This window comes from Colias croceus, chromosome 12, assembly GCF_905220415.1.
Source record: "Colias croceus chromosome 12, ilColCroc2.1".
NCBI classification, from domain to species: domain Eukaryota; kingdom Metazoa; phylum Arthropoda; class Insecta; order Lepidoptera; family Pieridae; genus Colias; species Colias croceus.
The window spans coordinates 8073423-8087300 of record NC_059548.1 but is presented as its reverse complement, the minus strand read 5'-3'; the positions used below and the strand labels follow the sequence as shown (position 1 = coordinate 8087300).

Below are 13878 nucleotides of genomic sequence, written 5' to 3'. Positions count from 1 at the left end.
GATTCTTCTGCCTTATCTACATCGACGTTAAAATCGCAACTTCCGTCTACGCCTTCATCTACATAGTTCCAACAAAAATTGTGATAGATCTGTCAATTTTTAGATCACTCTAGATCGAAAATAACAAACACATCTAATAGAGCAGCCGCTTCTGTAGCAACAACTGTAAGCGGATACCATTCGAAATGTAGACGTGTTGTGAGAGTAGCTTGACATTCGCCGATGTGACCCTGGCTTTTTGTTTTATAAGCCACCCGATACTTCTTTCACGTACCACGGTGTCGAATTATTGCCTGTTGACCTCATTTCATATATTTCTGTATATTATTTTATTATTTCTATATTTCTGTGATAGCTTTCAATTTGCATGTGTTTTATTGCTTGTTCTTTATTGGGCACTTTGGTTAAAAAAATTGTTTGTTTGTTAAATTTTTTGGAAGGATACCTATTAACTATGTATCGTAAATGTAGCATGGAGGACATGGAAATTGAAAGTTTGATTTGTCTTAAAATTTTTACAAAATATAGATGGGTATTCATGGTGAGCAGTGGTGGCTCAGTGGTGAGACCTTAGACTTCGAATCGATAAGTCCGTGGTTCGAGACCACGCGAGCGCACAGGAAATAAATTGATTTTTCAATTTATCTGCGCATGTTTTAACATCATCACTGCTCGAACGATGAAGGAAAACATCGTGAGGAAACCGACATGTCGAAGAATTAAAAAAGTTCGACGACATGTGTCATCCGCCAACACGCACTTGGCCAGCGTGGTGGGTTATGGCCTGTACCCTCATAGGAGGCCCGTGTCCCAGCAGTGGGAACGTATATGGGCTGATGATGATGAGATGGGTATTCATGTCTCTGGTTCCCAAGGATATGTTACAGGCTACCGATGCTGTCAATCAACTTAGATGTTGTTTGCGTCTACGACATTATATTTCATATTTAGTATTATAACAGGTACGGTCTAATAAAGGAACACTTTTGAGCTTATTATTTATATGAAGAACATAGTACTTGTTAAATTCATTAACCTTTCCTTCTCATGCCGTTATCCTCTTTCCGAAGTATCAAGTCAGATATCAAGCGAACAGAGTCATCGAAACGAACGCATCGATCTTATTAGTTTAACTCGAGCACGACTCGCAGTGCTGCGGGGTGGTGGTCCGGCGCTCTGCACCGAGTAATTGGCATCGCTTTCTAGGTTTCGTTATATAGCATGTTGTTTTATTTTTGGTCTTTAGTGTGCGTTTTTGTAAGAGTGTTTTGAAGGAATGGGTAGACATGTAGTGCTCGAAAAATTATGTGAAAATGTAAATGGAGTTTATGTATATCGGTAAATCGATGAGAAACGGTTCGATTTCGTTTAGATTGATTAGTTTCAATTCTATTAATTTTCAAATCATTTCATAAGGTTATTATGGAAACGCGAGCTTTCTAACTTACACACGTATTGATTTTACTTATAAATATTCCATAATAAGATGAATAATATGACATTGAACAGCTATAGCCATAATTTCAATATTAGTGAGACTTAAATTGCAATTTATCGTCATAATATTTTATACGGGCTTACAATCTCAAATATTACTTAATTGACATGCACACTCGACACATGACACTTAAGCATCCGCGAGAGAGGAATAATTACTGCATTTAACATCAGGTGGCACGCTTGTGCTGTTTCACTTTCTTTGCGTAATGGTATAGGATTATTATTTATGACCCAACCGGACCAGTTTCTCTTGAAGTAACTAATATTAGATGATTTTAAATAAACGTTTCCACAACCCATACTAAATTGTTATGTAAAAAATCTTGAAAATTTAAAATAGTCTTTCTTTTTTTCGAGAAATTGAACAGCCTGTATATACCTCGCGTGTCATCTAATAGACGCAGCGAAAAAACCTCAATTGGCAATTGATGAGAGCAGTTGAGTTTCCGTTGTGTGGCGCACGATCACACCTGCGGAGTGCCTTTTATCTGGCGATATCTGCATACATTACTGATAATGATTGTAGTTATACATAATTATACTGACACTAAGTTGTTTATAAAAATTGATCTTCACAGGTATCTGTATACGCTTCTGATAATGTATTACGCATAAAGAAGGCATCTAAACGGTTTGTTGGTTAATAATTGCTAATTAATTTGGCTATTGAGAAGTGTTGACACTTTTCTAAATAAACAATGCATGCACCGTTGTATGAGGTGCATCGTGCACAAATATAAAACAGCAAAAAAACAAGCAATAAATATAAGGTTGAATTTGATATTATTCTGACGACCGTATAAAATAATATTATCTATTATCAACACCGTATAAAGTTTTTATGACGTATACATTACATATTTCAATACGTTTATCCATTTTATTTGTATTTCACTGAAGACTATATAAATTCTTGTTAAACTACAGACGGTAGAATGAAAAGCAGAAAATCAGTATTTAAGTTAGTCACGCCATGACAGAATACGTTTTATTTGATAGCCATTTAAATTAAAGTTAACTTGAAGGCTTTGTGCTTTGTTAATGGGATATATCAACTGTTATTTTACTAACACTTTAACAATATTACCTATCAACCTTTTTTTGTTTCTATGGAACGTTTCTAATGTATCAATGTTGATGTATTTGGAAGCTTTTAGAATAGAGAAGATGGTTTCTAAAAAATATAGATCTGTAACATCAAATCTGCTCAGAATGATATAACATTCATTGATATACATATAAACGTTTTCAAGCGGCGCTAAAACGACATATAAGAAAGTATTGTGGATTAATTTTTACTACATAAATATAAAAAAAAAATTAAAATACGTTTGTCCTCTATCAGTATGTATAATTGATGCTTCTTATGAACTGTTATTTCATGATTTAACACGAATGTAAAAAGCAATCAAAGCTGCGATTTGAACCGTAAATGATCGAATGTCACGGTTTAGTCTATCTCCGGTCGGGCGTCAGCACCTATTGCAGAAAAATAATGATTTGAACTTCATCTTTGGATATAATTTTGTTTATTTTAGAGAAGCTTAGCAATGATGGTGGCAAGTTCTATAACTGCGTATTGGCACATTGGTAACTTCATACTAAAGTAGGTAATTAGAAATTTCTATATAAAAATTAATAATTGTTTGATGATAAGTGATTAGAGTGTTACAAATGGAAGAGAACTTGGACCGAATTCAACGTGAGTAATATTTTGATTCGTCTGTTTTTAATGATTTAAAACTCACAATCAAACAGACAAAGCTAACTAATAATTATTTTCTTTGGCTGTAATATTAGTCTTTACTTATATCATTAAGGGGAACATTTGTAGTATTCATGCTCTTCAGTGTTTAGACTTTAGGTATCTATAACGAGTATACTCAAAATTTACTAAACCAATTTTATACGTTCTTGGACCAGCACAAGCTTCATTATTACCGAGTGAGTTGTTAATAAACATGTTTTGTTCGATACACCAGCCTTAAACGACTTTATCATAAAAAATGTAACATCTGGCTATCCCCTCAGGGTAGTGAGGGGAGCCGATGATCCCATGAGCTGGTCTGATGCTCGCTTCATACCCTCGCCGTGATGTGGACGCGGACCCGCCCGTGGTCTGGCCAGCGTGGTGCTACACAGGTATATCATAATGATTATATTGTAGAAGATTAGAATACCCAAGGACGAATGTTTTAGTGGAATACAGCTATAGCGGCTCTGCTGGTCAACAAGGAAAAGCTAACTGATCAGCAGTTTTTATCTCTTCTTTGTATAAACGTATTGGAACAGGCGTCAGAAAAAGGAGCTGATACTTACTGATACTGTATACAGCTATGTGTGGTAACATATTCCAAGCAATTGATTAACTAAATAGACAATTAGATGAAGAATAATTCAAAATAATATTCCAAAGTACCGTGGTTCCAGAACTTATAAAATCCAGTTGCTAAAGGTGTTAAATTTCGTAATTGAAAATGTAATATTTCTTGCTTAGATCTGAAACGTAATCCTATTTAATAGCGTAGAATGGCAGCTTCCAATAACCGCGGTGCACAATTATACTTTAGACAAAGCCTCATCCCGGCTGACTTTTATTGTACACATGTAAAATAGCGCACTGCTTAGTATTCAGCCGTTCAATCAAACGGTAGCTACGAGCGAGAAAGAGGCTGGCTACGGGCAGTTAGTGGGCTCTGAGTGCTCGTTTATCTAGTCTCAGTGGGTGGTGCGAGTGGCAACTGGCAGGTGCACATTTCCATACTTCCGTGCGCCGGAGCACGACTCGCCGTTTCGGCTTGTTACAAGCTCGCGTTCCGATATGTAACGAATTAGTTTTCGGTATCAATGGGAATAACTTTGATTCAATTTTCTGGTATGTTTCTTGGACGTGGATTGCTGTTGCCGCGTTGAGTTTAAATATGGAAATGGTTTTAAATTTTCTATTAGTTCTGACAGTTGTCTGGTATAATTCCTTGCTCAGTTGAGTCAGTACGTATAATGTTAACGATGTATGATATTTTTTATGGATGGGTTGCACTTTAATATAACTTATTTGAAACAAAAAATAAACACTGGCGATTGAAATCTATAATTATCGTAATACAACAATCAATACACTTACCAGACATTATCAGTAATGACAGTTTCTCACGCGTAGGAGTTTAGCTTTCGCCCAAATATAGAAAAATGCGTAATTGGTGAACTTTTTGAAACGGTAAAGTGTATTTGGTGCGTGATAACTCGTAGCAATTTAATGATTAAGGTCGTTAAGAAGTGTTAACAGCTCACGAAGTGAGATACAAATTGATCGACACACTGGGTGTTGGGCGTACAACGATTTGTTGTATTAACTTAATAAGTACTTTCTAATTCTGATTGATATGGTTCGACTCAAAATATCGACGCGGGAATGTGGGTTTATCGAAAATATAGTCTTTGGATTATATTTTCGAACGCTTTGTTTTGATAGTTCAACACAATTAATTGGAATGCTTTGTTGATTATAATCTTAATGATTAGGTTCCCTTTATTTTTACCTGATACAAAAGCTTTAAATGCTTTCTAGCTTCCACTACTATTTAAATAATTCTGGCCATACTTCCTAGATTTTTGTTATCATCTTCAATTAAAATGGCTAGGTATAAGGAAAACATTCACGTTGTTAAGTTAAACATTCTATCTTAAACCAATCATCGTCACGGGCTAGCAGAAAAGAGCATACTCCATCCAGTTTTTCCAAGCCATTTATCATACTTCACAGTTCACGCAGTGTTCAACTAATACGCACTTACATATTCAAGAATAAACGAGCGTTGCGAAATATGCGCGTGCAGTCGATAATTGCAATGATATAGTGCATTGTCAGCGACGTGGACGCCCGGTTAGCGGATTGACAGCTACAGGCCGGGTTGCCACGTCATACGTAGTCTAGGATTTATGGACTATGGTTAGTACTGTAGTTCTATGCTGATGTTTTTACTCAGGAGATTGGTGATTTGGATGGGTGCGTTGTACGTGTAGGGTAGAATTGATGTAAGTTATTGTTATAAGGTAGATTTGCTATGCGTGATATTTATAGTGTGATATTGTAACAAAATATGTTGTTCTTTTTAACACCCGACACAAACGAGTGTTTTTGGTACATATTAAAAAATATTTATTTGTATCTTTACATCCGGATCTTACGTTAGGTATATATATTCACATTCGGTCGTAGTATTAAATTCTTTAATAATTTACGCTATCATAATATAAATTATAACAAAATATTATGTTATTATCATTCATATTCAAATTTAATGACCATTTTCTCCTCAACGAATTTTTAAATGTCCAACTAGGACAATATATCGTCAGCAAAATAGCATGTGTATCTTTGATGTTTTGCACACACAAACACAGTCAAAACACGTTTTCTCTCAATCCGCGGACGTTGTTTCAGAACAATATTTATTATAAATATAAATTATGGCGGTCGTAAATAAATGTATCATAAAGTGTGTGAATCCGTCTATTAGAATTGGTAATGTGTGTGTAGGCGGCGCACGCGCCACTCCTCTCGCTCAGTGGGCTGGGAAATGCCGAACTGTATTGTTATTTATTGTTTATTTTATTGTATCGCCTCTATTCATTTTGTTGTTCGGAAGTCTTCTTAAAACGTTCGATTGTAAAAAGTCCCATCTGTTATTCATCTAATAAAAAATTGACATTAGTAATTCTTTTTAATATTTTTGGGAAAACTATGCTAAGTTTTGAAATATGTATGATACTACACATAGTAGCTCTTATGAAACGGAAAACAAATATTACATACTTATAATATCTACTTAAGTTTATTCGACTGTTTTACAAAAAATTTCCATCTTGAAAAATTAAATTGTTAAATTAACCAAAGTAACACTTTAAAATACTGTAGGTATTTACTTCAATATCTGCAACCAAATCAAGTTTGCGAAGCACTAAATAAAGACGCATCAGCCATCAACAATGTAGACAATCACCTCGTACGAGTATAACGTTTTAATTTATTTTTATTCAATGTACAGTTTAGTATTCGCATCATTGCCGTACTTAACGTACAGTTGAATAATATAATTTCTTAATACGCATAAATAAAATATACAGATATAAGCACTTAGCTCGAATATGACCTGGCGAATTTATAGGTCCACGATTATAAAAATGCTACGCGGGAAATTAAATGAGAACCGGTGACCGTTTTTTAATGTTAATGTTTGATACAGTTTCTGTTATCGAGATCAGTTATATTGGCTGTATGTAGCATTTTATGACGATCGAGCGGACTTATTCTGAAAATTTTCATATTTCGTATGTGGATTTTTCATAATAAAGCAGTCTATTTGTTTAGATACGCTGAACTTGGGTTATAGATGCCAATTTTGCGTTCAACTACAACAACAATTACATGAAATAAGAGTTCACGATAGGTCTATAAAACAAATACAAAATAATTATTTTTGGTGTGTAGATCGTGTGTATAAATTGTATAGAACGCCAAAGTAAATCTTAATGTTTTTTTTTTCTTGTTATTGCATTAAGTTCAGAAATATGTGTTAAGTACACATAATTGAACTATGGCCCTACGCGAACTGACATAAAAACAAATGATACTTGACAATTTGACATAGCAACTAGCTAAGATAAAAATTCCTCAACACAACCCTAATGACCTCCAGTGAACTCGTTTCCAGAATACGGCCGCGGTTTTTGCCTCTCGTTTCGCGGGATCCGACAAAGTTGATTGTAACGCTTTTGTTTTTTTATATTTTTTTATATTTTCGTATTCCAACTCATATTGTAATTTCGGTATTTTTACGATAAAAACATAAACGTTCAAGTAGCTCGCTTCTGTTCGCGGCCGTAAACGGTTTTATTTAATAACCCGCACTTTATCATTGATAAGCCGAGAACATATTTATTTTATTTGACCACATTACAAGGTTTTCAAGGAAACATGTCAGCTCATAAAAAAGGTTTATTTATTTTGCTCTTATGACTGACCCGGGGCTGATTATGATGAAAGTATTTTTCTAAAATAATTGTCACAAAAACTTTAGAGCACTCATATTTATAAACAGAATATCAATATAAAATATACAAAAACCCACGTCGCTACAGTATAATTTACTTAAGTATGAGAATTTTTGTTTTATTTTCAGAAGGATAGGCTTTTTTCCTTCTTCGTTACTGTGTTACGTAACTTTAAATATTATGAAAGCTAAACAAAGAATTGGTTCACAAATAAAACAGCACAAGCAGTTGCTTTCACCGTATTGATTACATACAAAATATATAATTACATACGTTGATTGCAATGTTCCTACTTTAATTATTCTGTAGGTACTTCTAAATTACTATGGAGTATCAAAAAAATAATTGAGATTCAGAATTTTTAAAGATCGAGTAAAAGATGAGGGCATGTTGGTACTTAGAAAAGCTGATAATGGCATTAAGGCATAAATTTTTTATAAACATTTAATAATATCAATTATAATCTATACCAATTAGTCAATTACCAATGTTAAAAATTTAAATGAATATTTAAAATATGTACATTTTTGTTTATTAATCACATTAAATAAAAATAAAACGAAAATGATCAATGACTCCAAGCACTGCCTTATCCTTCATACATTAATTTAACACCGAATTGACTTCTCATTGTATACGAATACCCGTTTTGTTTACTCCCGTCAGTAAATACGTATCAACATCATTAATCCAGTAAGCAACGAAATCGTAACGAAGATTGAACCAGATTTTTCTTAATTACCAAAAAGCATTATGCAAAAGAACTGGCTCCCAGTTCGCGAGGCGGGCAGGGTTGAGGCGGCATGAAATAAAGAAATTATCGACTCGATAACGAGCCTCGCAACTTACGGTGTCGATAAAAAGTCACACACGCATCGAATTTTATGTTGGACGCTAACGGTGGTCGTAAATTCGACGTATTATGGCCCTCTTTGGATGGCTTTATTAAAAGTGGCGGGGCGGTGTCGCGATGTCACTATTAAGTATTAAGCCGTCTTCGATAAAGCTCGCTCGATAATTGTTCTAGAAGTCTCCATCACCGTAAATTAGCTATAGACATAAAAGACGTGTCTCATGTGACATGCAAACAGACACCGTTACGTTTTACGTCCATTTGTTGATCCAACTCGATGCCCCCATAATACTTTCTGTATTGTAGCTTATTTGTGTGAGTATAAACGGAGGCTCGTTAAGATTTATCGATGTTTATGGTTTACCGATGTAAACTGTAAAGGCAAGCGATACGTTTTGGCTTCAGTTCATGTTGATTGCTTCGATTATTTGTAGTGATTATAATTTATTTGACGTCATTAGGATATTAGAGGTATACGGTAAAAATTATAGCTATTTTACTGTCTCATACTTTTTAAATAGAGTAGCAGTAATTGGCCTTCCTTCTGATCAATTGCAAGGTAAAATAAGTAACACACTTTTAAATTATCTTATCATTACTTGAGAATATTAAAAATACTATCCAAAATAAGTGTAAGGACTGTCCTATTCAACAACATTAAACTAAGAATTATTTTTGATTTATAATAATGAACACGTCAATAAAAAACGCATCAGCAACAATAGCACCTGCTTTCGTCGCTCAATCGCGGCACAATAAATAAGCCTAATTTAAAGGTTTTTAAAGCTGCGACGTCATTAGGGCACACGCGACGAATCGTGTCGTCGCTCGTCACGGATGTCGCGTGCGCGCAATCACGCATGTCTAACTGCGTACAAATTCGCCGTGTGTCATTTGTACAATGTTTTGTAATAAACCTTATTAAAGTGATGACCGGTGAAAGCGTAGAAAGGAATGGTAATCGAATAGAGAAGAAGTAATTACATTATTATAAGAGGATAGTTTTTATACGTAGGTGGTAATGATCTTAGCGTGTAACTATTCTATATTGTGGTTTAATTATTATTTATATATTGCAGAGAAACGATGTGTTGATTGCATTTATTATTAAAACTTTCGAGTGCAACTAATACAGTGTTCTTTTTTAGTTAATTATAAAAATAATGCATTATATTATATCACAACAATGTAACATAAATTAGCAGTATAATAATGAGTATTTTTTATCGTCAATAATAATAACAGTCATGGGTGATTTTTTAGAAAGGCAATTCAGTATTGAAACAAATTATACATTGTACAATATACACTTTTTAATAAAAAACAATATCTTTACACATATTCTCTCTTGTTCACACCTCATCTAGTCTACCTACTTTCAAAACGATTCTTCCAACCTCTCATTTAATCGACTCGAGACGCAGCGAAATGTACATTAAATGCCCCGTTCTTTGCCCAGCGGAAGTGCAAATTTACATAGTGTTTCATAGCAATTCGCTGCAGCCAATCCTCGTAACGAGCGAACGCCAACGCGTCCACTGCGATGGTATTAGCCCTAATGTGATCGCGGCTTTCGTTCCGCTTCTTAGCCTTCCTCGTTGTATTGTAAAGTTATTCGCTGGTTTACGCTTTTGTTTCAGTGTGACGAACATTTTAGTGTGCGGAAATACCTGTAGGATAAGGGCAGATTTTTCGAAATTGTTTTTCAATTGAGCGATATATAATATGTATTGTTATAATTTTTTTATGTACCTATGTTGCTTCTAATATTATGTAGAGATTGCAATGACGACGAGACCTTCGATTGAAGAAAAATAATTTGTTAAGTATTAAATAGTTCACGTTTTCTCTTTATATTACTTTAAGATGAAGACAATGATAATAAAGTATCATTAACAATGCTTAAATTATTTCTACAGCAGTTGGTTCTCGGCTAATAACTATCATTATTGCGACTATTTTCTTCAATTAACTGTGATTGTTGTCGGCTGTAACCTCGATTTCGGGACACCTTCTAACAATGCTATTTAGGTAGGACATGCATTTGTGCAGTTTAAATTGATTCTAGTCCAGGAACAGGTTTTAGTTTGGGATATATTTTCTATACTAATATTATTGGATATTTCTAGCAATATTTTGTTTTTGTAGTTAATTGTATCGTGTGTACCATTAACTAATATGTACTATGCTTTTAGTTATCTGATAAACTAAAATTACCCATAATAGTAAGGGCTTAAATGGATTAGCCATATCTATTTGGTGAACATCAATATATATATATATACAAAGATATTAAATAGTGAAATGATTTGATTTTTATAATATTTTAAATATTATGTTGTTTTATCAAATTACCTGTAATTAATGTGTTTAAATTATTTTGTTTCAGGTAAGGAAATTTTATTAAAGTGGTCGACTTTTAGGGTAAGAGACTTTTACTGAAGAACCAAAGACAAAAAAATACATACGGTCGAATCGAGAACCTCCTCCTTTTTTGAAGTCGGAAAAAAAATACTCAACTTTAAGAGCATAATCCGCGAAGATGGAAGATGGGAGGTCAAAACATGGGTACCTACCTCGAAGTAGGTATAACCAATGAAGAATGTTTAATTATAAGAATTCAATATATGTAATGACGATTGAAAATATCTACAATATATATTGATATCCAACAAAATACTTTGTAGTTAGACTAATAAGAGCAGAGAAATTATAAAATTATGCTACGGCGTAATTTGCATGTTATCGTGAATGCATTAATTTTACACTATATTGCTATTACCGCGTTTTATACATATTTTCTATTTAAGACTCGGTACATACTTTGATCTAATTACTTAAGATTAGTAAGATGGTTTGATATAGTTTTAACATGTACGTGTTACAATTGAAAATACATTAAAATTTATCAAAAAGAAACTGATAGAATTTTAGTTATTAGGTAAGTATAACTCAATAAAACACGCTCGGATATTGGAATAAAACTGAAAAAAATATACAATCCCTCTTACTACATAACAAAATTCCCGTAATTTGTATAGGACACGGTGAAATTAGTACGTGACACTTAACCCGATAATAGTCATAAATCTAAATATGCACCCTGCAGCAAGTTGGAAATAAACGAACTATGCTAAAACAATAACATATTAATCGTTAATTGTTTTCAATCTCGAAAAGCGTCTCTCGACAATTAAGAGAACGTTTTATTTCTCCATTTTATGTACAGACATACATCAATCAACATTCCGGATGTGTCTTATTCTATTTGTTTCTACGTTTTACAAAAGTACGCGAAACGACTTCCTAAAGCTGTTAGTCTAGCTGTATATAATTATGGGACGGTGAGAAGGTATGTCTCGTCTCCAGGGTGAATTATGTGGGAAGAATAGTTTAGGAGTCATTTCTCTGAGGTAACGAGGAACTATAATTCATATATGATGTTGTGGAGAGATGCGCCGGCGTATGTATGGAGATTGACAGCTTGGAGTTATAGGTGCTGTTTCCGATTCAGTTGTGTAAATCTTTATAGGGTTGGTGAAGGATGTATTGGTAAGGCGGGACGAGGGAATTCACAAAAAGTGGCATTTAACATAAAATAAAATAAAACAGAGATGCTTAAGGAAGTAAAGGATAATGGAATCTATATTTATTAGTTAAAACGACGTTTTAAAGTTTTAAATTACTGCATTCTATACTAGTCATAATTAAATGGATTCGGAAGGATTGTGTGACTTCACATTGTAGGTAGCTTACATTACTAGTATTTTGTATTATATTATCTGTGCCTACAGCCTATAATGGAGTTTAAACATAACCATATCGTAAAATACTACAAAATACAAATGTAAATTATGTTGAAATTATGGGCGTAATAATAAGGGAGCACGTGCTCGTTAGCTCGTAAAGACTTTACTGTAAGCTTTGGATATTAAAATTAATTATAGCAAAGAATGTATGAACGGCCCCTATAATGGGCCTATAACAGTTTACACATAATTAACGATATCTGAATTCTCGGGTTTATGCAATGTTTGGACGAATGCATGAATGCCATATCTAAGGGTTAGTAACGGCGGCAATGTAATAATTCTAACTAAATAACAAATAGAAGAATTAGTTATAATTAACGACTGCTAATTCGCAAAATTATTTTAATTTCGAACAATAAAAAGCTCACAATCATCACAATCGATTAAGTAATCAATTAAAAGTATAATTACGAAAGTGAACAATCTCGCCTCATTATACTACATCGTATTTATATGAGATTGCATGTGAGATAAATAAATAAATAAATAAATTTCTTTATTTGCATAATGTGTGTACAAAGATATTACTTATACTTAGGTAGAATCAACACATTAGCCATAAATGGCGTGCAAATTCCGCAACATTATTTTATATAAAAAGTACATTATTTCATTGTCACATGATAAAATTTACACATTTTATATTATATTCATAAATAAAATTAAACCTAATATGTTACAAATTTAAATATTCAGATACATTATAGAAATTTTTGTTATTTAGCCACTCATATAGTTTTGTCTTAAAAGGACCGATATTTAACATTTTTATAGTTTCGGGAAGTTTATTAAATATACGAATACACATAGCATGACAATTTTTGGTATACAAGGTGGTCCTGGGTGTTTTATTGTAAACAAGTCTATCTGGATGACGGTGGTCGTGGCTGTATATTTCTTGGGCCGTGTTAAAGAGATATTTATGTCTTTTTACAAAAATACAAACTTCGTAAATATATAAGCACGGCAAAGTTAACAACTTGAGTTTAATAAATAGCGGTTTACACGATTCGTACGGACCTACGCCACAAATCGCGCGTATACATTTTTTTTGTGAGATGAACGCTTTTCTGATGTTTACGCCATTACCCCAGATTATAAGACCGTATCTCAAGATAGATATTACATGAGCGTGATAAGTCGATAGAGTGGTTCTTAAATCCGTAATTTTTCGTAGGCGTCTCAGGGCATATACAAATTTATTAACTTTACTACATACCTTATTAATGTGTGATGACCATTTAAGTTCATTGTCTAAAACTATACCTAAAAATGAAGTTTCACTTTTTTCTTCCATTATAACATCATCATATTCTATTTTTAAATTATTGCGCAGAGGAGTTGAAAATGTCATGTAGTTAGATTTAGTAAGATTGATTTTAAGATTATTTGTGCTAAGCCATTTTATCATTTTGTCCAGATTATTTATAATGTCGTTGTTAAAATTCATAATGTCAAAGATTTTAATGTCAGATTCAAAAATTATCGATATGTCATCTGCGTATAGAATTATTTTACGATTTGTTATGTCTATAATGTCATTAATATAAAACAAAAATAAAATAGGCCCCAGGACACTTCCTTGAGGTACACCACACTGGTTAAATATATATTCTGATTGGTATTTTTCTTTCTCATTAGTCTTATTAGTCCGAGTAA

The 13878-nt window shown here is 33.3% G+C and overlaps 1 protein-coding gene across 5 annotated transcripts in view; it reads left to right on the top strand.

Annotated features, from left to right (window-relative positions):
- Positions 1–13878, top strand: part of LOC123696496 (polyhomeotic-like protein 3) — a 185003-nt gene that overhangs the window by 82209 nt on the left and 88916 nt on the right. The window contains exon 2 of one of the 5 annotated variants that reach the window (XM_045642695.1): positions 3537–3642. The exons of 3 other annotated variants lie outside the window; for them this stretch is intronic. In XM_045642695.1, the coding sequence (XP_045498651.1) occupies positions 3570–3642 (73 nt within the window). In that variant the 5' untranslated portion in view covers positions 3537–3569. Of the gene's footprint in view, positions 1–3531; positions 3643–13878 lie in introns of all 5 variants that reach the window. One more of the 5 variants, XM_045642694.1, reaches the window with a different exon arrangement.